The sequence below is a fragment of the Ahaetulla prasina genome, chromosome 7 (genome assembly GCF_028640845.1).
Source record: "Ahaetulla prasina isolate Xishuangbanna chromosome 7, ASM2864084v1, whole genome shotgun sequence".
NCBI classification, from domain to species: domain Eukaryota; kingdom Metazoa; phylum Chordata; class Lepidosauria; order Squamata; family Colubridae; genus Ahaetulla; species Ahaetulla prasina.
In genome coordinates this window covers 50,670,579-50,697,428 of record NC_080545.1, presented here as the reverse complement: position 1 = coordinate 50,697,428, position 26,850 = coordinate 50,670,579, and the positions used below count along the sequence as shown (strand labels likewise).

The following is a 26,850-nucleotide window of genomic DNA, read 5'->3' as shown; positions in this document are numbered from 1 at the left end:
TACTTCTACTAATACAACACTGAGTTTGAAAAAATTAGGAAATACAGATTAAATGAGCATACCTGTTTAACAAATTTCTGTCATCACTACAGGTTAAAGCTTCTAATAATATTTTCTTCTCTGATACTGCTGTAGTTGAGTGGAATTTCATCCAGATGAATTCCCATACATCTTCATCCATCAGTGAAACTCCAGTGCAGTAGACAATGTCTCTTACATTTGGTGGTATTCTTCAAAAGAACATATAAAAACCACAATAATATTGTATTTATAATATACTCATGAGACATAACACACAAGTTATAGTTCTGTATCACTGACAGCTTTCCTGAAGATGAAGACAATCTATATGTTATGCTGGTGTGCCATCTCTCAAGTGTAGTGTTTTTAAAAAGGAAAAGAATAAATACAGAATAGTATGGAGGGGAAGTAGGAAATGTAATTTCTAGGGTGGGAATATCCTGAGTAAAATTCTCTCCTCAAACTATTATCTGCATAAGTGAAAATTTAATACTCAAGGGGCCGGATAGCTCAGGCTGGTAAAGCCTGTTATTAAGAACACAAAGCCTGCAATTACTGCAGGTTCAAGCCCGGCCCAAGGTTGACTCAGCCTTCCATCCTTTATAAGGTAGGTAAAATGAGGACCCAGATTGTTGGGGGGGCAATAAGTTGACTTTGTAAAAATATACAAATAGAATGAGACTATTGCCTTATACACTGTAAGCCGCCCTGAGTCTTCGGAGAAGGGCGGGGTATAAATGTAAACAAAAAAAAATAAAAAATTGTTACACTTTTTCTATAAAATGTATTAAATACATGATGACCACAACTGAAAGTCCTCATTATAAACTGTCTAAAGTAGTTGAGAACATAAAGCAGGCTAACCTGACAAAACTTACCTATTATCATTTTCTCTTTCCAGAAGATAGGAAGCAGAAGATCTGCTTCTGCTAATGTGTCAGGATAATTTTGACTACTCATTTTTCAATTTTTTTTATGATGGAAAGGAATAGCTATTAATTTATTATTAACCAATCTCTATAATGAAGGTATGTTTCTATGTTTATTGCTGATTGTTGAAAAGTTTGGGATGGCTTACAAGAATGAAGGTAAATATTTACAATGCTAAAACCATTAAAAATTCTAAAGGAACACTAAAACTCAATGCCAAAAATATTAAGGCTCTAAAACTTGAAGAATGCCCAAAATAAAAATATTTAAATATTGAACTTATTATAAGGTTCAAAACTTCAATGATAATTTTTTCCGTAGAATGAGCACGAATGTTTTGCTGTTAAACAAATTTGTATCAGAACCTTCATAATTTGACTTTTTTGAGGCCAAAAAGCGTGAGATGAATTATACATAAATAGGTGCTCTTGCAATAATTTGTCTTAAATTATATAAAGTTTTAAAATAAATACTTTGAGCTAGGCCTAGAGATCAACTGGCAACCACAGTATCTGTGTCAAATCTGATTTGTCAAGAATCTTGATCAGGGTTTCAAGCTTGCAGCCTATCAAATCATTTTTACCTGCTCATAACAATACACAAATATATTCTTGGCTGACAGTCTTCCTAAAAGAAATCAGGATTGCACTATGTTTATTTTAGTGAATGTACAAAAGGACTAGCATTGATGATGACTAGTTTGCGTAATGAAATGTCTGCAAGAAAACAACCAAGCTTAGAGAGCACAAAGAACCCCTCATTTCAATCCTGAATAACAAATATTCTCCTTTATTAATAGAAAACACCTTACTTACCACAGGTACAGTAGAGTAACTGCCTGATCGTAATAGGCAGATAGAAAAATTTGAAACAAGTGGCCCCACACAAAACCCGATTGTATAACATGAAGGGTTTTATAGGTGATGACCAGAATTTTGAGCTTTATTCAAAAGTAAATTGGTAGCCAATGTAGCTCATGCAGCAATAATGATACATGGGGGTCATTGAGAATTCTTGTTATTGCTTTTTGTCACTGCATTTTAACCAGCTTTAGTTTTCAGATGGTCTTTGAGGAAATCTCCATACAGAATGCAGTGCAATAGTCCAGATGCAAGATGTGGGTAAAGAACTGAAGTTTCTTACTGTTGAGGAAGAGGTACAAATGGCACACAAGATAAACTTGGATAAGTGCCCTCCTGGCCATGGCTGTTACCTGATCATTGAGCAGTTTCTGAGAATCCAGGAGAATTGCCACTGCCACTTCTATTTTGCCAGTGTGACATATTTAACTAGTAGGATGAACTCCACAATGGCTTTCAACTAATGTCTGCTGTCAAGCTGAAGACTCATATTAGGTCCATCCAAGAAAACTGGGCCCACCAATGAACAGTCCATTGGAAGGATACCATAAGCCAAAACTTCCAACCTCTGTGCTCTGTAGCTCTGTCCAAGTCATGTTGTAGAAGCTGCCACTCTGATACCATTTCCATTTGCCTTTACTGCTCCTGAATCCAGTGAATGCGATGATTATCATTTGTCCCAGAACCAGTTAGGCAGGGATAGAACAATGACTCATGAAGTTTAAAACTTGGTGAAGGGTATTGAATTCCAGGGACAAAGGGAGCAGAGCATAATGAAATAGCCCATTCTGAGCTACCTTCTCATGAAAATCTCTTTAAATCTCTGTAAACATGCATGCCCATCAGCCTACAACTGAAAATTATCCTAGAAGAAAAATTTATGGCTTCAATTGATTATTGATCTTTAAAATTGTCTGTATCAAATGGTATATTTGAATTGAATACTTTTAGCTTTTTAAATGTCCACCAAGAACGTACATGTAAAACATGTTCACATTTCCAACATACATTTAAGGATCTTCATTCATTCTAAATAATTTATCTGGTGTCATGGACCAATGATAAGCTTTTGTACCCAACAAATGTACAGTTCTAGGCTGAAAAAGTTGAGAGACTCATTCAAAATCTAAATTAATTTTTCCCATAGTAAATTCACTGCAAGTGAAGAGAATGTTTGCCATAATCTATGTTCTCCTGGACAGCCATATGAAAGGATTACTCTATATGTTTATCTGGCTGTAAGCTCATTATGAATACATTGAGAATTCTTTCTGACAGTGTGATTTAAGCCTTAATGCTACTCAATTAAAGTATTTGTTATGTTACAATCCTCCACTTTTATTTACTTTCATTCACTTTTTAAAACTATGATGAATACTTCACAATTATTAACTTCTGAAAGCATGATTTGAAATAATTCTATTTGAACAGTGTTGTGATTTGTTTGACCTTATTTATTTTGCTTAAGAACCACAGTAAAAAATAGAATTTATTGGAAATGTGGCTGCTGATTAAAAATTAAGTACTTGTAGAATATGTTAAAAAATATATAGAATAATAAAATTAAACTATGCTCTTGCAGTGAAATCTATTTTTCCAATGATTTATAATGCAGTTTTACAAAGTGCTAAGAAATAATCTTTTAAGTTATAATTAATTAGTACAGGCTTGTTCTTTTAAGTTTTAACAAATGGAAATGCATTTATAAAATAGCCCCTTAATTATTTATCTGCTAGGCAAATAGTGTTCAAATTTCTTAAAATATAATTAGATGCAGTTTAGGCTGTTCTTTGATTTAGTGATATGCTTCAAACTCTTTATGGAAACCTTTATGGAAAGAAAATTAATCAGATGTCCAGTTAATTTTAAGAGTATAGTCCAAGCTTATATTTTTTGTTGTCCTAACAGCAGAATTGTTTCATACTATAATGCTCTTATATGAATAGTTATGGTTATTATGGTTGATTTTAGAGTAAGAGGTTAATGTATTTTATATTTGTATCTGTACCAAAGAAAACTGAAGTTATTCTCCTTCCTTTTCCTTCTTTTTCTTTCCCTTTGCACTCCCAAGTCTGTCTTTTAACTTTTGCTTTTAACCTTTCTTTTCTCTAACCCCTCCATTCATTCATTGTGTGTGTGTGTGTATGTGTGTACATGTGTGTGTATGTATATGTGTGTGTGATGTACCCTGTTTCCCTGAAAATAAGAACTAGCATGTTTTTACGCATGCATCTAATATAAGCCCTACCCCCAAAATAAGCCCAACTTAAAAGCCTGCGCAGCTGGTTGGCTACTAATTCCATCTGGTTGTTCGAGGTGCTGCGGCCACAAGGCGAAGTGTTTGTGTGTGTGGAGCCACCCCATGTGCCCTGCACCAATTTACCTCAGGGATGCCATGTCAGCTCCAGCTTGTTATGCACACTGGAGGGGGGGGGACTGCGATGGGAGATCAGAGTGATCAGCGCTCACCAGATGGCTTGCAGCATTGGTGGGGTGGCTCCCAGCAGCAATCCGGCAGCCCGGCAGCCAGGAGAAGCATCCAAGCCTTGCCAAGCACTTACAGAGCTGTCCATGGCACTGGGAACAAACAAACCAGCCAGGCCAACCACACCCTGACATTGCCTCCCAGCAGCATCAATAGTAGTGATGTGCACCAGGAGTCCATGCGGTACCAGCCCACTTCTTCTGGTTGCTCATGGCCACAAAGGAGCAGGAGGCTGAGTGTTGTGTTGGTGCTGTGGCTGTGAGTGAGACAGATGTTGGGGCATGGATGGCCTGTCTGTAAGGGCCCTGAAGTAAGTCAGTGTAGGGCATGTGGGCAGCTCCACCCATCCCCACCTCTCCTCATGGCCATGGTACTGTTGCATTGCTTGGTCTACTGCTCTGTTGTGGCCACAAGCAAACAGAAGTGGTCCGGCGGCCAGGCACGCCTGCTGGATGGGGGTGCTGGAGCCGCTGCCGAGGCGAGGCACACATCAGGTCATGGGTTGCCTGGCAGCAGGACCCTCCAGTAACCCCCTGGAGGGCGCATGGGGCAGGTCCATCCCCCACCTTGAGGTGGTGACACAGACATGCTGAATAACCTCCCCCTCTGCCGTGAGCAAGCAGAAGAAGTGGGTCTCCCATACATGGGGAAAAAAATAAGACATCCCCAAAATAAGCCCAACTTAAAAGCCTGCAGCTGGTTGGCTACTAATTCCATCTGGTTGTTCGAGGTGCTGCGGCCACAAGGCGAAGTGTTTGTGTGTGTGGAGCCACCCCATGTGCCCTGCACCAATTTACCTCAGGGATGCCATGTCAGCTCCAGCTTGTTATGCACACTGGAGGGGGGGGGACTGCGATGGGAGATCAGAGTGATCAGCGCTCACCAGATGGCTTGCAGCATTGGTGGGGTGGCTCCCAGCAGCAATCCGGCAGCCCGGCAGCCAGGAGAAGCATCCAAGCCTTGCCAAGCACTTACAGAGCTGTCCATGGCACTGGGAACAAACAAACCAGCCAGGCCAACCACACCCTGACATTGCCTCCCAGCAGCATCAATAGTAGTGATGTGCACCAGGAGTCCATGCGGTACCAGCCCACTTCTTCTGGTTGCTCATGGCCACAAAGGAGCAGGAGGCTGAGTGTTGTGTTGGTGCTGTGGCTGTGAGTGAGACAGATGTTGGGGCATGGATGGCCTGTCTGTAAGGGCCCTGAAGTAAGTCAGTGTAGGGCATGTGGGCAGCTCCACCCATCCCCACCTCTCCTCATGGCCATGGTACTGTTGCATTGCTTGGTCTACTGCTCTGTTGTGGCCACAAGCAAACAGAAGTGGTCCGGCGGCCAGGCACGCCTGCTGGATGGGGGTGCTGGAGCCGCTGCCGAGAGGCGAGGCACACATCAGGTCATGGGTTGCCTGGCAGCAGGACCCTGCAGTAAGCCACTGCAGGGCGCATGGGGCAGGTCCATCCCCCACCTTGAGGTGGTGACACAGACATGCTGAATAACCTCCTCCTCTGCCGTGAGCAAGCAGAAGAAGTGGGTCTCCCATACATGGGGAAAAAAATAAGACATCCCCCCCAAAAAATAAGACCTGGTCTCATTTTTGGGCAAACATTGATATGTATGTATCTATTGTATGTATTATGTATGACTTTGTGAAACAGGATTTTATCACTGTATTAGGTATGCCATATTGAGGATTTGGAATAGGTATAAAAAAGTAAGGTTGACTCCCAAAATTATTAATGGTTGTCACCACAGGAAGCTTTTTTTTTTTAGAAGAGAAGTGATATTTACATTTGGTAGTAGATACGATAGTTAGTTGACATGCTAATTTATTGACTTTTTTTTGAAAGAGAACCTAAATTGAAATCAAGAGATTTGATGGGTCCTAGTTGTTCTGATACCACTTTTAACTGTCTGGTCACTTTCTAAATTTCTTTCTCTGATTGTTAAGCCATTGGGAGTTCTTCCCTCTCTTATCTGATCATTCCTTAGGCAGAATCTCTTTCTCTCATCACCTAAGGTCATCCACACATTCCATTACAGTATTCTTACTAAGACAAAAATCAATGAAATTATCAATGGTAATTTGTTGAAATGACATGAAGAGCAATGATATTCTTATAATACAGGTTGTCCTTGAATTATGATCATTAGTTCAGCAACCATTTGAGGTGAAACAGTGCTGAAGAAGGGGATTTATGACCAATCTTTTAAGTTCTATATGACATTCTAATAGGTGGTTTGGGTAATGAAAGAAAATGTTTGGGAAGCACTGATTTAGACTATCAATAGCCTGCTCTATGCAGAAGTGGAAATCAACGCTTCTGTGACAGGTGGCAGTTCAGCCTTTACCTGAATAAATTTAGTGATGGGAGCATACCGCTTTCTTGTGATTTGGTTCTACTTTCAAGCTGGGCTTTTTTGATCTGTGTGTGTGTATGTGTATGCATATGCGCACATGTGCACGCTGAACACAGACTTAAATGATACCATAACTAAATGAAGTAGTAATTTTGATAATAAAAGAAAGAACATTCCTTCGGATGTCATTGAAAATACTTCATCCCTATTTCAGTTTTAGCTCAATACCCGTTCATAATATTACATTTGTATTTGGGAGACCTTACAATTATTGTGTGCATTTAAAAAATCTATTTATTGTTGTTATAGTTTATAAAAAATAGAATAAAGATTAAATGAATTTACTTTTAGAAGGAAGTTTGCAAAAACTAGTGGATTTTAAAACAGCTTTTCTTTCAGAACACATGTACTGCAAAGGTTAAAGAAGTTCAATGAAATTGTAACAATTTCCAATTTGTATTTAGATGCTTGGGTCTACTTCTAAACCTCCTGCCAATATCAAATTAATATGTAAAAAAGAAGATTACTTGAATTATATACAGTGTCCTTCCATTTCCTCATGCATATTTGTTTGTTTTAACATTGTACTGCTATCGTGATACCCAGAGGAGGAAAAGTAATATGCTGCAATGATTACAAATGTCCATCACAACTTTGTCCACAGAATAATTATTAAACTGGTCCTATTTAATCATTATTCATGACCACAATCCCATTGTTATGCATATTACACAATTGTAAAATAACTTGTAAACAGAAAAAGCCTTCTTTGATTATCTGAATTACACAGAACACAACCCTTCCCAGAAGCCTAAAGAGAATAATAGAGGCAATCTAAGCTATACAAACAAAATTGCAGAAAATTTCATATGAAAAGACCAAAGATCATACAACTGAAGTCCTCTATCATACAAACAAGTACTAAAATATATCCAGTAAAAAACAATATTTAGCTCACTTACCTTGCATATATCGATGGCAATGTTGAGAACTTGAGGGAAAGACTTTTTCACTATGGTTAGTGGATAATTCTTTGCACACAGACTATATTGTATCCTATGCATTTTTGTATTTCCAAAAAAAGTTATAGAAAAGTGTATAGTTACGGTTTTCCTTTTCAGACCATTATCTTTGTGTTCATTTGTGTTCTCCCATATGGATACATCGTTATGGTATCCTTTGTCTTTCTTTCCCTTCAGTCACCAGGGAGTTATATTTGCTACTTCTATTACCATAATCATTTGTTACAGCAAATAGGTACAGTCTCAGGACTGCCGTTGTTTTACCTCATCGCATTTATTTACGTTTCCCTGTAGATTTAGTTATAGTATCTTGTGTTATATGGACTGTATTGTAACAGGCCATAGTATTTTTTTATTATTGCCTCTACAGTCCAATTTGATATTGTTACATGGTATTAGTAAATAATTAGAATATTAGTTGTGTGTTGGGATGATGGATTGAGGAAGAGCTGTGGTAGAGTATGCTGCAAAGGTTGCTTCTGAGTCCTTAGAAGGAATATGTATTAAAGGGCAATATGGAATACACTATTTTCTTGTGAGACCAAACTGAATATTAAATTTAATTACTAAGCAATCTTTGGCTGTGTTTCTGAGTTTATGGGTCTACTTGGGTCACCAAGATGCTGCAGGTTGGGTTAACAAAGATCTAGAGGTGGTGGAAATCTAAAAGTAAATGTGGATGAGCCAGCTTAGACACTTTGGAGCAATTCTACTGTAACCTTGGGAGTGGATAAAAGAGATTTTTCTCTTTCATCATTGCAGCTTCTGGAAGGTCTCCCCACACCCTGGTTTTGCACCAGTATTAATACTATGGGAAGTGGTACTTTAACACTTGTGTTAAGATTTTCAGCAACAACTCTCTCTCTCTCCTTCTCTACATACACACATACCCCTACACAAACCAATGCTGCTTTTCTTGCACAAAATATCTTCCTTCCAGGAACTATTATTAATATGTATGCACAGAGTATGCTACTCTGTAGTAAAATTAATTTTGGATTAAACAATATTTATGGGAAAAAGGAGTAATGTAGGATGTCATTTTTACCTGTTTCTATTGCTGGAGATCCAGTCAGAGATTAGCGTTGCAGCCTGCTGGTGGCAATGCTTGTTACCAAAGCTGCAAGCCAGCATAATCACTTCACGGCGGAACTCCCTGTGTATCCCAAAGACAAAAATAGCATTAATCTGATGTTAATAAATATATTCTCATTCTCAAGGGGAAATACACCACTGTTGCCAATATTTAAGCCAAAGTTTCTCAAACTTGGCACTTTAAGATGTGTGTACTTCAACTCCCAGAATTCTGCAGACAGCATGATTGGCTGAAGAATTCTGGGAGTTGAAACCCACATATACAAAGTTGCCAAGTTTGAGAAACAGTGATCTAAACTTATATTTAATGAGGACATCCATATGAACAATGTTACAACTATTGTTCAATAAACGTTAAAGAACAATGATGAAGCAGAAATCATGGCCATGAAGCACCTCAACCTATCAAAAGTTCTATTGTGCAATACAGCCAGAATTAAATTACTGTTAGAAACAAAGGTTCTTTGAAATTCTAGGAAAAAGAGGAAACATCATAATGGGGAATACACAATGTGAATTTAGAAAATTAATTTAAGCCTTCCAATCAGCTCATGTGCCAAATAAACTGAAGATATAAAAGTTAAGTCTGTTTACCACTTTGAATTAAGTTTAGGAAATTCAGTTCATTAAAGCTATTTTGCAACAATTAAAAAAAATAGAATTACTCATGCTGGTAGGAAGCTTGAACCAAAGATTTCTCCAAATTATTCGTTGGCCATCCCAGCTTTAGATACATTGAAGCAACTTGTCTCAAAATGTACTCCTGAAATGAGAAAAAGTCTCTCCATTAAATATTTTCATGGTCAATACAGATGTTTCATCCTGTCCAAAGCAAGTAAATGTATCACAGACTGCCTCCTCTCCATTTTGAAAGAGTTACTTTAGTCTACATTATCCATAAATTCCTTTCCTACATGTTAAATTTTATGAATAAAAAGACGAAGGTCACATTTTATAACTGATGTGATTGCAGTGGGGTTTTTTTCCCTGACCAAGACTTCCTTAACTTTCTATTCCCAGTATCACAGCTAGCTTATGGATCTTAATTTTTTTCCAATTGGTTTTTCACAATTCCTGGTTATTGCCACATTTAAAAATTACTCTTTTCAATTAGTACTATACATGGAGTGCTATATTCTAGATATTGATCAATTTGTACATCAACGCCTCTTAAAAATTATAATCATTTTTAGTGTGTTGATTTGTTGTTCTTATCACATTCAGGAAAATCAGAAATTATAGTTTTTGCAGTGCTATCGATGCCTCATAGTGGCTACTCTTGTCGTAACATTGTTCATAGTCAATTTGAGGGTGGGTGTTTTTTTTCTTCATTCACTAATTATGTGATCCATGGCTTCATCTTTTTCTTTACAAGGTCTGCACGTAATATTGGAATTTGGATTTTTGTTTTTATTATTACTACTACAACTTTCTGCAGAGAAACTAACGTTTATGGTCAGGCTGTTAAATCAGTTGAGGATTTCAGAGGGTGTAAAATGATGCAGGAAGAAAATAGAAAATGGAACAAATTTCTTGTTTCCTTTGACCTACAGAGTTCATAGAAATTGGAGTTCTTTCTGAAATAACTAGCTTTAGAAAGGGCTTAACAGTGGATCAAGTTTTCTAATTTCAATATGAAAATACTTGAAAAGCTCCTAGTGCTTAAACATGTTAAATATTTGCTATTGCAGACTATCCTTGACTTGGAAGTACATGTTTCAGTAAAGTCCATTATTAAATATTTACAAGTGACATATTTGGGCCACATATTGTGATGAACTGATGGGCTTCACTGTCTTTATAGGTGTAGATTTATAGGTATAGTGGCAAAATCACTACAAAGACTCACCCAATTGATATAGTGCTGAATAATATGAGCTGCATATATCAGGATTAGACAATTTAATGAGGTCTGCCTTTCAGTGTCCTTCTAAATTGTTGGCATTTTTAAATCAATGACAATATGACAATTTTCTAATTTTGACCCTTTACTTTCTACACCATTATAATATAATGGTGTAGAATGGCTTATTGATGATTTGTCATCAATGTCATTCTGAAATTTCCTTATTATCATACCAGCATGTTAAAAGCAAAATATAACATTTTAAAAAATATTTTGCATTTTATTAATATAGTCTAAGAGTTGATAATCTTTATTTACAAAGCTGCATAATTGAAAATGAAAAGACATAAGCAGACTTTGGCTCTAGACACTGGAGGAAAGTGATTATCTGGACACCTTTGAGTCAGGTTTCAGACCAGGTTATAGTAGTGAGGTGGCATTGATCACATGGGCTATGGATGCAATTTGCATCCACTTTTGATTTCATTGATCATTCTGGATGTGAAGGAAGGCTTAAGGGATTCAAGTAGGGGACTAAGATTTGCAGTTCTTCTTTTGAGACTATTCATTACAGAGTGCTTCAGTGCTCTATCCATTTCTATTTAACATTCATATGAAATCACTGAAGTCTTCTATTGGCATGAAATTAAGTATCATCAAAACATTGATGTTATTTAGTTTACATTCCTGCCCTGAACTCTCCAGATAATGGTTTCAAGATTCTTTCCCAAAATTTAGAGACTGTGGGTGTATGGATGGGGGGAGTGGATAGTATAGTTTTTGGCTTAATTCTAGAAAGATTGAGTGGCTGTGGATTTATAGGTCCTTTGGATCTGGAGATTTCCTAACTTTGAAATTGTAGCATTTACCCAGATAAAGTTGGTGTGCAAAATCAAAAGGCTCTGCTTATGATCATCATGCCTTAGTTACCACCTATTTGGACTATTGCAATGTATTCTAAATAAAGTTGCCCTTAAGAACATTCAGAAGTTGCAAATGATCCAGAATGGAACAGCACATGCAATTTTGTGTATACCATAGTGCATTTCTATCTAATGCAATTTATATTCAAATAAATAATTGTGAATGTCAACTTCTACCACCCACAGCTAGCACAGCTAGTTTCAAAGGTCATTAGGAGGATCCAAATTATCTAGAGGGTAAAGAATTGCCTACTCCTAAACTCACTTGGAAATCACCTTGATTGTGTTCTTGTAGGGAGGACAACACTTTAGTGATTGATAAAAAGAAAGAGAGATATATTTATCTTTACTTACATTGAACATATTGTAGTTCTCTGTGCGGTCCAGCAACTTATCTAGAGGATAAAGAGCTCGGCTAGCAGCATGCCAAGGTAGAAATTCCTTTTCCTTTGACAGGTATCTAATAATCTCAAGTGGAATATTCTGGGGCAAATAGCCAGCCCTGTATAAAGATAATTGTTATAATTATTACTTGGGGGGGGGCAAATGCCTAATAATATAGACTTGTCTGTCTGTTTAATCTATCTATCTATCTATCTATCTATCTATCTATCTATCTATCTATCTATCTATCTATCTACCTACCTACCTACCTACCTACCTACCTACCTACCTACCTACCTACCTACCTGAAAAAGTAGAATCATTTTTCATGTTACACTGTATAGTAATGTTAATATTATTTTTAACATTTTCTATTTGGTAAGTGTCCATTCTCCATAATAGCTTTGCTGTATTTATTATACTATGTGAGAAAAGGAAAATAGTATGTATTTAGTTATTATCCACAATTTCCTAATTATGTATGAAAACTTGCTTGAAGTTGCATATATCAGGATGGCATTGAGTATATACTATTAGTATACCACATGTCAGGCATTTCTCAAAATAATAGAGCAATACATTTAAAATGCATTAGGTAGCACCATTAAAAATATCAGGAAGGTTTTGGGTCATCTTCTGTATCAGAAGACAAAGTACTTTTTTAAATTTGTACTGTTAAAACAAATACTGAGAAAAATAAATTCTTAAAACTACGATATGATAACCAATTTTTCAAGCTGGTCATTTGGAAAATAATGTTGATACTATTAAAAATGATTGTCCTTAATAATAGATTTAAAAGAGTCAATTATAGTTGCATATTCAATTTTAAAGTGACATTTATGTGTTTTGCAGCTGCATTCTCAGCTTGGTGTGCTTACCTATACTCAGAAACTGAGCTCACAAATACTTTCCAGAACATTGACTTTGCCCTACTCAGACAAAGTACTAAGTACTAGTGCAATCACTCAGGGACAGTCTGAATTTAATTCATTCTGAATTATTTCCTCATAAATCTAACAGCGGAAGATCTGAAAAGTAAAACACTGGGGGAGAAAGTGGAGTGCAATCTTTGTCTATGCTACCAAGCACACATTCCATCCATCTGGCTGAACGGGGATGTACATTTTCAGTGATACGGGCCTATGGATTTTCATGATGATTCGGAAGTTTCCACATTTGAATTACTATACATATATTTACTTTACATGTTTTTCTATAGCTACATTGATAATTCTTTAAAACTGAGAATTGTCTTGGAATATTTGCCTGGTGTGCAAAATGATTGGAGGTGAGATATCCAAGTGTTCATCTCTATGAAAACAGCACAGGTTGAAGTAACAAAGTTTTCAAAGTTTGATTACTTTAGTAAAAAAAATCCTGTTGTCTTCAAACAGCTGTATTCAGAAAAATTAACTTCCTTCCTTCCTTCCTTCCTTCCTTCCTTTTTCCACCTTGCCCTGCCTTGCCTTATCTCAATCTACCGTATATACTCGAATATAAGCCGATCCGAGTATAAGCCGAGGTCCCCAATTTTACCCCAAAAAACTGGGGTAAACTGGGGACTCGAGTATAAGCCGAGGGTGGGAAATGAGGCAGCTACCGGTCGGGGAAATCCTCCCTCCCTCAGCCGAGAAGGCTGGCGGCTCCCCCGCCCCGCCCTCTCACTGCACCGGCAGGGCTTCCCCGCGCTAATGCAAAAGCCCGCCAAGTTTGCGCCATCCGGTATAATGTGAAAAAAAGAAAAAAAAAAAAACTCGAGTATAAGCCGTATATACTCGAGTATAAGCCGAGGGGACGTTTTTCAGCACAAAAAACGTGCTGAAAAACTCGGCTTATACTCGAGTATATACGGTAGTTGCTTTCTTCCTTCTTCCCTCTTTCCTTCCCAATGCAAACACATTTCCTCCAACTTCTGGGTTTTTTGTTTGCTCTTGCTGTAAGAAGAGAGATGAGTATAGTCTTTGAATGTGCATTCTTGGGTCTTCATATGCAATAATGATTTGTTTGTGACAGACTAAATAATTGGATTATATTGATGGGGATACGATACTACTAAATACAAGGACATTATGTACTTTTCTAAAACTTGTAAGTAGAGAATGATATATAACAATGTTGTTGAGTTAGCCTTACTACAGGCAAAGCTTGAGGCAAAAGACATAGGTCATTTAAGGCCCAATAGATTGTATTGCCTAATAATTTATTTAAGAATTTGGATTCCTAGGGATTAAAAGTGAAGCAATATTGTTGTATGTGTTTATTGTCTATTTGTTCTCTACACTTGATCTTGCAAGTGCTTTAATAAAAAAAGTGACCTTGAAGAGGAGTGGTGGGAGCAACCAATTAAGAATAAAGATGGGTTGTATAAACAAATGTTTAATATAGTAAATAAATGAAATTAAAATACGTTGCTGCTAGCAGTGACCATTCATATGCTTTTATCTAGCAAATAAAATCATTAGCAGGCAAGGAAAACAAATTCTTACCCTACTATCTCCTCCTCATCAACCCCGAAGATAAATTGTTCTGAAGCAATTAAACTCTTTTTTATAGTATCTTTCTATTTCTCTATCTCTTTCTTTTGCTCTCATAGTTCTACTCCACCAGAATTTAAAAGAAAGGCCCTGCCATTTTCACAGTATAAATAATATAGTTAAGATATTCGTAGTACAATCTAACAACATGAAAAACCCATAGCCATAAAGAAGAGACAAAAGCAATAAGCAATGTAAGCAAAACCACACTAATATCATAGGTATAAAAGCAAACATAATGCATTTTTCATATGATATACCAGGTCCATTCCACAAATATTTCTAAAATTTAATTTAATAGAAAATTTATCCATAAAGCTAAAATTCCTGTATTTGACCATATCCTGGAAAGGATTTTTTAACTATGGCATCGTGATTTTTGCAACTTCTGGGATGACATTTTGATAAACTGGAGCTTTGCCTCCTGTTTTTTAGCATGGAAAAAACATAGGCACATGAAACCCATATAACCTTTTGTTTTTATTTTTAATCAGAATAGGATTAAATGCCAGGAACAATAGACAAGCGTGAAGAGGTAAGTCACTTTAAGTGGTTTACAAGTAAAAAGAAGACTATAAAAATATGTCTGAAATATATAAAAAGGGAGAGCATCCTCAAACAAACAACCGCCCCTGGGCTATGTACCACTATTGAATCCCCAAGCTAGTTCTAGAAAGTGGGTGGAGGCCAACCACACCTCCATGGGCAAGATGGTCCATAGGTGGGAGCAATAGTAGAAAGGTGAAAGAAATCCCAACTGAATATATTGATCTGCCTAAGCCCTTCAGAGAATTCATTTCCCCCCAGCTCTAGCCTCCCAGCTCCCTTAACTAAGGATCCCTCCATCTGTTCTTGCACATGATTCAGTTATTGTTCTTAGTGCTATCAGAACCTCTGAACCACTTATACCACTCCGATTTATCTACTCCACCTTAACTGACCTCTCCCACTAACTGGTAAAGTGGTGCTCAACCCACTTATTCTCTCTTCCCAACTCTCACACTCAGGAACACACATCACCTCCTCACAGAACTCAAGATCCACTCTCAAGGCCTATCCCCCACTGGATCTCAACCAGTGACAGATTAAGTTTGCCAACATTAATAGAAATTGGAGCATGCTTCTTTTTAGTTATATTTTTTATGATCAGAATTTAAAAATCACCCATGCTCTTTTCATTTACTCATAAGAATGGAAATAAAACTTAGGATATTGAATTGTTATGAAGATATAAACCACTGAAACAGCCATATATATCGGCTTGTGGATTTTCACATTATACACTCTTCTGACCATAAGCACCTAAACTTGGAGTACTATTGCTATGCTCCTAGGTCTTTGCCACTACAAACTGAGTAAGATCTTCTTGCCAAGCCACAAGCTTTCAATTAATAAACTAAACATTATGTACATATTCCTAAATAGTGCCAAACTGGGATACTGCTTTCAAGATCAAAACCCAGGAAGGCAGATAACAAATAATACATTATTCATAATTATCAAAACAATGAAAGAACAAATGTTAAGTATTGAATTACCTGTAATAGAGAATAAGGAACTAAGAAGAAAGACTAATTTAAAGCACTAATGCAATTAAAATGATGGGATAGGAAAGTTGGAAAAGCTAACTGAAGGAGGAACAAGGAAAAAAAGGGCATGTGATTATTAAAAATAAATAAATCAGTTCATAAAAGAAAATGCCCTGTACTTAAAAACAGAAAAAAGATATTGGATGACAATGAAATACGACTGCAGTGACTTTAAACAAGTATATCCTCCACAATCTTGCCATCTATCCAAAATGCTATAATGAAAACAGCTAAGGTAAGGATCATTCTGATTTAAGGATAGCTCCTATCAATCAACCCATACCCAACTAAGATAAGTAAAACTGAAAAATGCTATTTAAAATCCCTACTTGGCAGGCAGAGCAATACCTTACCCTTTCCAATGAGCTAAGTTCCAAAATACATTTTGAACTGAAGCCTGAACAAGCATTACTAATTTATTTTATTTATTTATTTATTCTGCGCCAACTCAGTAAGCTCAAACTGCCCAAGGAGCTGCTGATTCAGTTCTACAGAGGAATTATTGAGTCTGTCATTTGCACATCTATAACTGTCTGGTTCAGTTCTGCAACCCAACAAGAAAAACACAGACTTCAGAGGATAATTAGAACTGCAGAAAAAATAATTGCTACCAACCTGCCTTCCATTGAGGACCTGTATACTGCACGAATCAAGAAGAGGGCCATGAAAATATTTGCAGATCCCTCGCATCCTGGACATAAACTGTTTCAACTCCTACCCTCAAAACGATGCTATAGAGCACTGCACACCAGAACAACTAGACACAAGAACAGTTTTTTCCCGAAGGCCATCACTCTGCTAAACAAATAATTCCATCAACACTGTCAAACTATTTACTGAATCTGCACTACTATTAATCTTCTCATAGTTCCCATCACCAATCTCTTTCCATTTATGACTGTATGACTATAACTTGTTGCTGGCAATCCTTATGATTTTATATTGATATATTGATCATCAATTGTGTTGTAAATGTTGTTCCTTGATGAACGTATCTTTTCTTTTATGTACACTGAGAGCATATGCACCAAGACAAATTCCTTGGGTGTCCAATCACACTTGGCCAATAAAAATTCTATTCTATTCTATTCTATTCTATTCTATTCTATTCTATTCTATTCTATTCTATTCTATTCTATCCTATCCTATCCTATCCTATTCTATTCTTTATTTAAATTTATTGGCTGCTCTACTGCAGTAGACTCCTACTTTGCCTTAAAAATCTCAACCAATAAAGCAATTCCATTTTTTTCCACAGAAAAACTGATTAGCCAGTGAGATGACATTCATCTTTCATCAGTGAAAGAAAGAAATGGACAGCAATAGAAAATAAGAAAAATTGTGAGAAAGCCATACACATGTATGTATGAAGATATCTATATCCGTATATGTGATATAATTTATACTAACATTGACTCTCTTAGTTAGAGATCTTTCCATCATTTGCTATTTGATCCTTGTTTCTGGAGATCCTAGGAAAGTAATATACTATATTAAGTCTTTGGGCCGGCGGCCGTGGTCTCTGGCCACAAAAGATATTTGGTAAAGAAAAGGTTGAGAACCACTGCTGTACACAAACCATCCTTCCTGGGGAAAGTTTCATTCACCGGTTTGTAGGGGAATGCATAAAGCATCTCATCTAACCCCCCCTCCCTTTATATTCAGCAAAATGCAATCTGCCAAAAAGGGAACTGAAATATTGATGCAATTCAATTTTCATGTACTAATATGCAAATTAATATTGTATCCTTATGAAAAGTTACATTAACAGTATTAAACTAAAAATGTTTTAAATTGACAAATCTGCCATATAAAAATCAACTGTTACCAAGTACACCATTTCCAATAATTGCAGAATAATTGAGTTCTACGTCTGCTGATTGCATTAGAATTCACTGAGAAACAATTTGTTCACATTTAATGGAAACAGCTATGAAATAACTGCTTACTAAATTAAGGCTATGTAGAATTTTAAAATATCCCTTAGGGTATATCTTTTATTAATATAACATACATTTAGGAGAACATTAAGTTGCAGATTAAAAAGATAATGCATACTTTGTGATGTAGAAAAAGTATATGAATTTTAAAATAAATATGCTGTGCTTCAAAACAAAAATAAAATAAAACTTCACATATCTTATCCTCTGGACAATGTATGTTCAATTTTCCCTGTAAAGAGAATATAACATTTAATGTTCAAGTTGCATTGTAATGACAATGAACATTTTTTTTTTTAAAGTAGAAATTTGTACTAAAAAGCAGTATTAATTTCTGTTTTGATTAACTTTACCAGTATTCAAAGATATGGAGGCCAAAGGAGTAAAAAAAGTCACTATGTTTAGTCTCTAATATATTAGAGCACAAATAATGCTTTGTTCTCTTTTATTATTTTTAAGTATTTCATGCAATACATTTCTGGATAGCATACTAAGCAATATGCAAATTAAATGAAGTAAAATAATAACAGATTAACATTTACTAAAACATGTAAATCAGGAATCATGAGAAATAGAATATAGTCATGAGATGTCAAATCCTGTCATGAATCGCATCCTTCAAGAATGTATCTAAATTAGAGTTTGGTTGCCCAAACCAAGTGCCAGTATAGAAAGCATCTTTTTTCTGAGTAAAAATCAATGAATATCTGCAGAATATAGTAATTACATTCTTCAATGAAGTTTGACAAAATAAACTAGGTGCTTCATTAAAAAAAGTATAATTGATGATTGTATAACTCTTAAGCATGGAGTGAAAAAAGTAATCAAATATTTTTTTCCCTTTCTCCTAAAGGTATGAGTTATTCCATAAAATTGATAGGCAGGAAATTCCATACAGATAAAAACACACTTTTATATAAAGCGTCAGATTCAGGGAGGAATCAACAACTATTGGACATGAAAACTAACACTCATGAGAAGCAAAAAGCACTGAAATGCATTATTACTTTCAAGTCAGACAGCCAGTTTGGTGTAGTGATTCAAGGCCAGAAGCCAAGAAGCCAAGAGACTATGAGTTCTAGTACTGCCTTAGCCATAAAAGCTGGCTGGGTGACTTTGGGCCCAGTCTGTCTTTCTCAGCCCAATCCACCTGACAGTGTTGTTGTCGTGGGGAAAATAAAAAGAGGATGGAGTGTTATGTACATTTGCCACCTTGACATACTTATAAAATAATAAAGGTGGGATAAAAATCTAATAAGTAAGTAAATCCTGCTTGCAGGCTCACTTGAAAGAACTGGCTGGTTGCCATGGGCAAAAAAATATTTAAGTCAGCAGGACCCTTCTTCTGCTAAGGTGAATGCCCTTTATCGCCACAAATATGATAGTAGAGATCAAAGAAAGATGAGCAATAATAGTGCCATTTACAGTATATGAGCCCTCCCTTTCTATAATGGCCAGTAATCCTACTGCTTCTCGTAACTTTTTTTGCCTGCTTTTTGTTGTTCATGCTATTTTCATTTCTTTTTCCCCCCTTATGTTTCCTCTTCAGCTAGAAAGTTTTAGGTTCTTATTTACAGTTACTAAAAACCTTGATCACTAACATTATGACATCTATTTTCATAAATTATAGTACTAGTAATTGTTATATTGCAATTATTGTCATGCAAAACCTGCCACTTCTAAAATTGGTTTAGGTTCTTATTTACTGGTTAATACAAACTTCAATCACTAACATTACGATAGCTATTTTCATAAATTATTAGTAGTTGTTATTTTGCAATTATTGTTATGCAAAACCTGCCACATCTAAAATTGGTTTCATATCTCTCATGTACATTCATATCCTTCCGGACAGGGTGAAAATATATATATCTTTTACTGTCAAATAAGACATTTTATCTGTAAGAGAGCATTAAAAATTCTGAAGCTCAAAGAGTTTTATTACTAAAAATGACATGTTGCTCAAGGATCACTTTGAAAGGTAAATAATTCATTAGTGAAATGGGAACAGATTATTAATCTCAAAAGTACTTAAACTGACCTTAAAGAAAATTAATCAAGCACCTGCATTCAGAAATACTCTCAGGTTTTTACTAGTCAGAAATAGAGAACACAGTGCTGAGAATCTTTTTTGTACTTAATCATGAAAAGACAGAAACTTGAAGAAAAGGGATGAAAATTGGAAGAGTTTTAAAGTATCTTCAACTTCAAACTGCACAGCCACACTATGAAGGGAAATATATGAGGGCTATAGGAATATGCATTAAACTGGATTATCTCCCGAAAAACATACCTGGCTAAATTGAATGCATCATCGATCAAACCTGCACGATTACTGACAGAGATTACCTATAAGGGTAGAGGAGAAAAATTGAAAACTTTAGGATGATAAGAAACTGGAAGTGTTTCATGTATTCAGGCAAGAAAGTGAAATGAGCTTACTTTATGGTTTCTCATTAGTTGGTCAATTATCAATCTCCAGTTTCTAATGTCATAGTTAACCCTAAAGTAGCCAGCTTGATTGATGTTTCCAAGCAGCCAAGTAACTCCATTAAGATATGCAATTCTATGATGTTCTGTAAACAAAGTGGAGTGGTAAGAGAAATCAAGTTATTTTTCAGAATGTTTTATACTTTAAAATAACTGATCATAAGAAGAAAAAAACCTACAAGATATTCCATAGGAAATAAGATAGTCCACTCTTTATCGGAATAGTTGGTGTCACTACACTTTCCTATCTAAAAAAATAATCTGTCAAATATACAGTAGCTATAAATGTCCTCAATTTACAGAGCAAATAAATAAGATAAGGCATATTGCTATAAAATGCAATTATCATATGTATCCTTGATTAAAAAAAACTGAAATCTGCTGTTATCTGCTTCATTTTTCTCTTAAAGATGATACCAATATGATTCTTAGGCAGATTAATCTCTAAACTAGCATACCTGGATTTAGGACCAAATCTTAACATTCAGCCAAGATGTGATAAAGACTTGATAAGATAATTTGAACGAGTGAATATTATTTTAGTAATGCATCCCCTAGTGGTGACATGCAGCATTATCACACCATGATACTAGCCAGTTCTCAGAATTTTCTACAGAGGAATGCACAAATAGTATTTATCACCCAAAAGTAGGACAGCCAAAGTTCATCTCATGATGATTTTATTACATTAAAAGGAATAAAGGCAGAGCCATCAATGCTTGTTCAACAGTAGGAATCACAGTTTAGGCTGAAATATAACAACAGGCCTAGATTATAAACAAGATGCAGTTACATTTATGATTTTTATTAAGATTATATTTGTATATATCACAAGTACTCCATATGAAAATATCATGAAATAAATACTCTGAGTATTCAATGCATGGTTTCCAGCAGTTTTGAAAGTAAGAAGGAATTTTACAGGAGGATTTTGAACACATCCCTTGATTCAGCTGTCCTATACAATAATTTTCTCCCATATTAATTTTAATGATTAACAAAGAGTGGTGAATTATTTCTCACTTTTAGCATAATAGTCCAAAAGAATCTAGCAGAGTCTCAATGGGCAAATGTTGATATTTTTGGTACTAAAAGGTGGGTAGAAATGTCTGTGCAAATCTAGCTAATATTGCAGCGGGGTGACTGGGGTTGGTGCACAGTTCACTGCCACCAGGGAATGCTGGAGCCTTTGCTGCTGAGCAGGTGATTGGTGGTTGAATCGGCCTCCTGGAATACCGCCGATCAGCTGTTCTAGGTGTTGAGGATTGCCGCTGTTCGCCACTGCTGGATGATGGTAAGCACAAATGGCAGTGGTGGCCATGAACCCTGCTGTCTAGAATAGCTGATCAGTGGTATTCCACGAGGCCGATCTAACCGCCAACCAGCTGCCTGGCAGCGAAGGCTCCAGTGTTCCACGGCGGCGGCAGCAGCAGCAGCAGCAGTGGCTCAGCTCAATTGACTGGTGGTGGGCACAATCGAATGGAGCCCTGACGAGCCACATGCTAAGGCTGCGATAATGTGCTGAAGTTGACCAACCTGTTTGCTCCAAGGACACTAGCCAGATGAATGCTGGGAGGCAAAGGCAGATTTTTTTCTTGTTTCCCCCCAATAAAGCTAATGTTCATATTATGGTCCGGTGCATCTTTTTTGTGATATTTTAAAATCAGTAAGACTATTATAGCTACATGGCTCTGTTAGTGGCATGTAGATAAAGCAGATAAACAGTTCCCCACCCCAGGATATGCTATAAAGAGGTTGGTAATAAAAGTCCTAAATTGTTTTATGAATATTATTGCTCTGCTGTTCAGCAATTAACTATTTCTTTTCTTACAGAATAGTGCTTCTTCTGAAGTCAATGTGCTTGTCTTAAGCTATTATTATGTTTGTAGTTGTAACTAAAATTCTCATAGAATAAGTCCTTAGGAAAAGAAATAACTGGCTATCTCTCATAGCTAGCAAAATGTTGATCTTAGGAAATGGGACAACTTGCCACAGCCAACTCGCTGCGGCAAACTAACTACGGCCAACTCGTCATGGCCAACTCACCAAAGGCACCTTGGCACAGTACAACTCACCACAGCCAACTCACCAAAAGCACCTTGGCGGAGTACAACTCGCCACAGCCAACTCACCACAGGCACCTTGGCGGAGTACAACTCGCATGGGCAACTCACCATGAGACAACTCATTGTGGGACAATTTAACAATAATTTAATTATTTAAAATAAAGAAAAGTATTTTAATTTTTGCTATTCACATTTCATTCTGTCCCTCCGTTCGTATCCTTTCTTTAATGATTCTATTCCACCATTTCTTTGATATTATCATAACTCTTGTCCTGGATTAGTTGGCCGTGGCAAGTTGGCCGTGATGAGTTGGCCATTGCAAATTGGCCATGGCAAATTGGCCAAGGCGAATTGTCATAGACCCCCATCTTAAGCCTTTTCCCTCAGATTTCCCTAAACCATAGTCCTTTCCCCATTTTGCTGATTCTGATTTACCCAGGATTCTCATCAACTCAAGTGATCTTCAAATCATCCAGGACCTGAATATCTTCAGTAATCTGAAATCACCTGAATCCCACTTCCCTCATTAACCATCTTCTCTCACTCCATTTCTCAGTCCAACAAAACTTCTTGCCAGCTCCTTAATCCATTGCAATTTACTGCAACCTGCTTCCATGACAGACACACACTCTCTCTCCCCTCCCCCACATCTCTACAAGATCACAAAGCAGGATGATACCCATTTTTTATATCCTTAATTTTGTGACATATTTACAAAAATTTCATTAAGAGATAGGATTACCATGGCAGTATAAATAATCTTCCTATTACAGTATAAATAGATTATTGCATGATTCCATATGCAAGAACTGTGAAAAGTAAACAATTGATTCTTAGTTATTTTGAGGAAAACAAATGCTTCTTACATTTTATACAGCTTTTTTATTTCAGTCAATTGATTGGCAACTCCCCTGGTAGCTAAGGGGGGGAGAATCACATGATCACAATAATCTTAAAATTTCAGCTTCCTTCAGTTGTTAGCAAAGTGGTACAGATGCTAAGCAAAATATCATGTGACTATGATTTATAATTTTACTTCTGCCATGTTGAAATGCAGTTGTAAAGCACAAAAAATGATCATGTAACCACAGCAGAGGTGGATTCCAGCAGGTTCTGACAAGTTCTTGAGAACCGGCAGCAGAAATTTTAAATAGTTCAGAGAACTATTTCAGTAAATTTTTCAGTAAAATTTCAGTAAATTTCAGTAAAATTTCTGCCTGGCCCCACCTCCATCTATTCTTTGCCTCCTGAGTCCCAGCTAATCAAGAGAAAATGGGAATTTTACAGTATCCTTCCCCTGCCCACCAAGCCATGCCATACCCACAGAACTGGTAGTAAAAAAAATTTAAACCGACACCTGAACCACAGGATGCTCTGATGGTCATAAATAAACTTTGGTTGCAAAGCACCTGAATGATCATGTGACTACAGAACTCTTGACAATCATAAAAGTAAGGACTGGTCACAAAGCTTTTTTTTAAATACCATCATAATTTTGAATGGTTGCTAAACAAGGAGTCAGTAAGCTAAGTCTACCTTATAACATTTGTTTTGTTAGTATAGTAAGGTTTTTAATCAAAATGCTGTAATTTATAATACTTAAAAAGCAAGAAACAATTCTAGTCATTTTGACCTCTAGAATTCAGTACAGCGGAAATTAAACCATTTGTTAAATCATTTTAAACTTAACATTATTTCAAACTCTTTAAGTAAGCTTGAAGGGTTATAAAATATGCATTAATAGCAGTAAAACTTCTCAGTATTCTATTTTATCCTCACTAGATAGTCCAGACCAGGACTCCACAGGAAGGCTAAAAGTATTTTAATTGAAATCGGCTACAATAACAGAATCTTGAAAGTCTGATTCTGCTATATCTCTTCCTCCTTATACATCCAGTGACTCAGGATGGTATCTGTTTGAGACATTTTCAAATGTTACCTCATTTCTTTAGACTTAAAAAAATGTTTCAGCCCTATGGGGTGGGGCGAGGAGAACGGCGACTCAGGGAATAGGTCAGGTGGAGCTGGCTGATTCAGGGCTGCTCAGAAGCCGGCCACACCTCTGCCAGAAGTTTGAGTGGCTCGGCTTCAGCTCCCTCCCTCCCTCCCTCCCATGCACGCACGCACACACGCACAAAACAGAGGTTGCAGAGCTCTCTTGCTTGCTCTCCAAGCACCACATGGCTGGGCGCATTTGGCTGCAGGAAGAGGAGTGGAGCAACGGGGTTGTTTTGTTCACCGCGGTGGTGCTTCGGGAGGGCAGGTGGACATATTCATTATAGTTGTCAGCTGTAGACATCCACCTGCCGTGGACCGGTTTGGGGGCGTGGCCAGCCAGTCATTGCTCCCGGTTTGGTGAACTAGCCCCAATTTCTGCTACCTACTCGTCCGATCCAATCCGAACCAGGAGCATTTCACCCCTGTGTTATATTAAAGGTGGTAAAATTCTGAATTGATTTATCATGGTCTGATATTTTTACATCTCACAAACCTGGTATTTTAACCAGGTGGAGTGTATAGATTTTTCTATATCCACTGTACCTCTATTTCAGGGGTGAAATCCAGCAGGTTCTGACAAGTTCTGGAGAACCGGTACCAGAAATTTTGAGTAGTTCGGAGAACTGGCAAATACCACCTCTGGCTGACCCCAGAGGGGGGTGAGAATGAAGATTTTGCAATATCCTTCCCCCAGGAGTGGGGAGGGAATGAGGATTTTGCAGTATCCTTCCCCTGCCACACCCACCAAGCCACACCCATCAAGCCACACCAAGCCCACCAAGCCACACCCACAGAACCAGTAGTAAAAAAAATTAGATTTCACCACTGGTCTATTTGTAATATTCTGCATTCATATGACTGGAATTTATGGATTACTTTTTTGTTGTTGGAAACTGGCATTTACTTTTAGTTTCCAGTAAAAATGCCCATTGGGTACAATGTGTTGCTTAATGACCATACATTTACTTAACAACTGTTAAGTAAAGGCATTGACCACTGCAAAAAAGGTTGTAAAATCAGTTGGGGTCACATGGTGATCCACTTAACGCGCACCATGACTTACAAGTGTAATTGTGGGCTCAATTATAGTTGTAAGTTGAGGACTACCTGTTTTTTACAGTTAAGGGCATGTTTTACTTTGACTTATGTCTACAAAGGATTTTATTTCATGTTACATTAGTTCAAATGAGTGGGTAGCTATGGTAAAGAATGTCTGATAAAATGTTTTTCGTGAGGGTCTATATTATTACTAACATTTGACATATATGCTTTTTGATGTCTACAATCCCTTTCACGATGCAATTTCAATCATATGTGATTTCACTATAAAATATCTTAGGTATTTTTAAAAAATACTATAAACTAGTTGCCGTTAATGTTTCTTTTTCTTAAATTATTTATTCTGTATAGACAATCCTTGAATGTATTATTCAGCTTTTTAAAAAAAATCTATATATCACACCATTGCAAATATTACATTTTATTTAGCTAATGTAGACACATTGTGAACTTACATTATGAACAGAGGCAGCTGTTCAGGGTGGCTGTGTGAGCAATTGTCCCTCCTTCCTACTGCTGGTCAAATAATGTTCAGACACCCTGTAGAGTTCTTAATGAGCCCTATTTTTCTCCCTAGCCTCTAGTGCTACAGTTTGTGATACTATTAAAAAATCTGTTCCTTCTTTGCTTGCTATTGTAACGTTGAATAAGGTAAGGGGTTTTTTTTTCTAACTGACCCAGAATTACTTACGTAGAAGTACATAAGGATAGCAAATGAAGTTTCCATTTTCTTATTATTTATGCAATGTAGGAATCTATTATAACAAAGTCATAACCAAAAGCCAACATGGTGGTATCAAAAACAGATCATGCCAGACAAATCTTATTGCATTCTTTGACAAGGTGACAAAATTAGTGGACCAGAGGAATGCTGTGGATATAATTTATTTGGATTTTAGCAAGGCTTTTGACAAAGTAGACCACAATCTACTACTTGATAAGATAGAAAAATGTGGGTTAGACAACACCACCACCAGATGGATTCGTAACTGGCTGACCAACCGTACTCAGTGGAACTGCATCTACATGGAGGGAAGTATGCGGTGAGGTATTCCAAGGCTCTGTTTTAGGCCTAGTACTCTTCAACATCTTCATCAATGATTTGGATGAGGGGATAAATGGGGAACACATTAAATTTGCAGATGACATCAAGTTGTCAGGAATAGCCAACACTTCGAAGATAGGCTTAAGATTCAGAAGGGTCTTGACAGACTTGAACATTGGGCTCTATCTAGCAAAATGAAA

The 26,850-nt window shown here is 36.8% G+C and overlaps 1 protein-coding gene across 1 annotated transcript in view; it reads right to left on the bottom strand.

Moving 5' to 3' along the window:
* Positions 1–26,850, bottom strand: part of TRHDE (thyrotropin releasing hormone degrading enzyme) — a 288,715-nt gene that overhangs the window by 8,931 nt on the left and 252,934 nt on the right. The window contains exons 11-16 of the mRNA XM_058191067.1: positions 20,435–20,568; positions 20,286–20,341; positions 11,897–12,044; positions 9,439–9,536; positions 8,727–8,834; positions 63–230 (exon numbers count right to left, since the gene is read on the bottom strand). Of these exons, the coding sequence (XP_058047050.1) occupies positions 63–230; positions 8,727–8,834; positions 9,439–9,536; positions 11,897–12,044; positions 20,286–20,341; positions 20,435–20,568 (712 nt within the window). The remainder of the gene's footprint in view (positions 1–62; positions 231–8,726; positions 8,835–9,438; positions 9,537–11,896; positions 12,045–20,285; positions 20,342–20,434; positions 20,569–26,850) is intronic.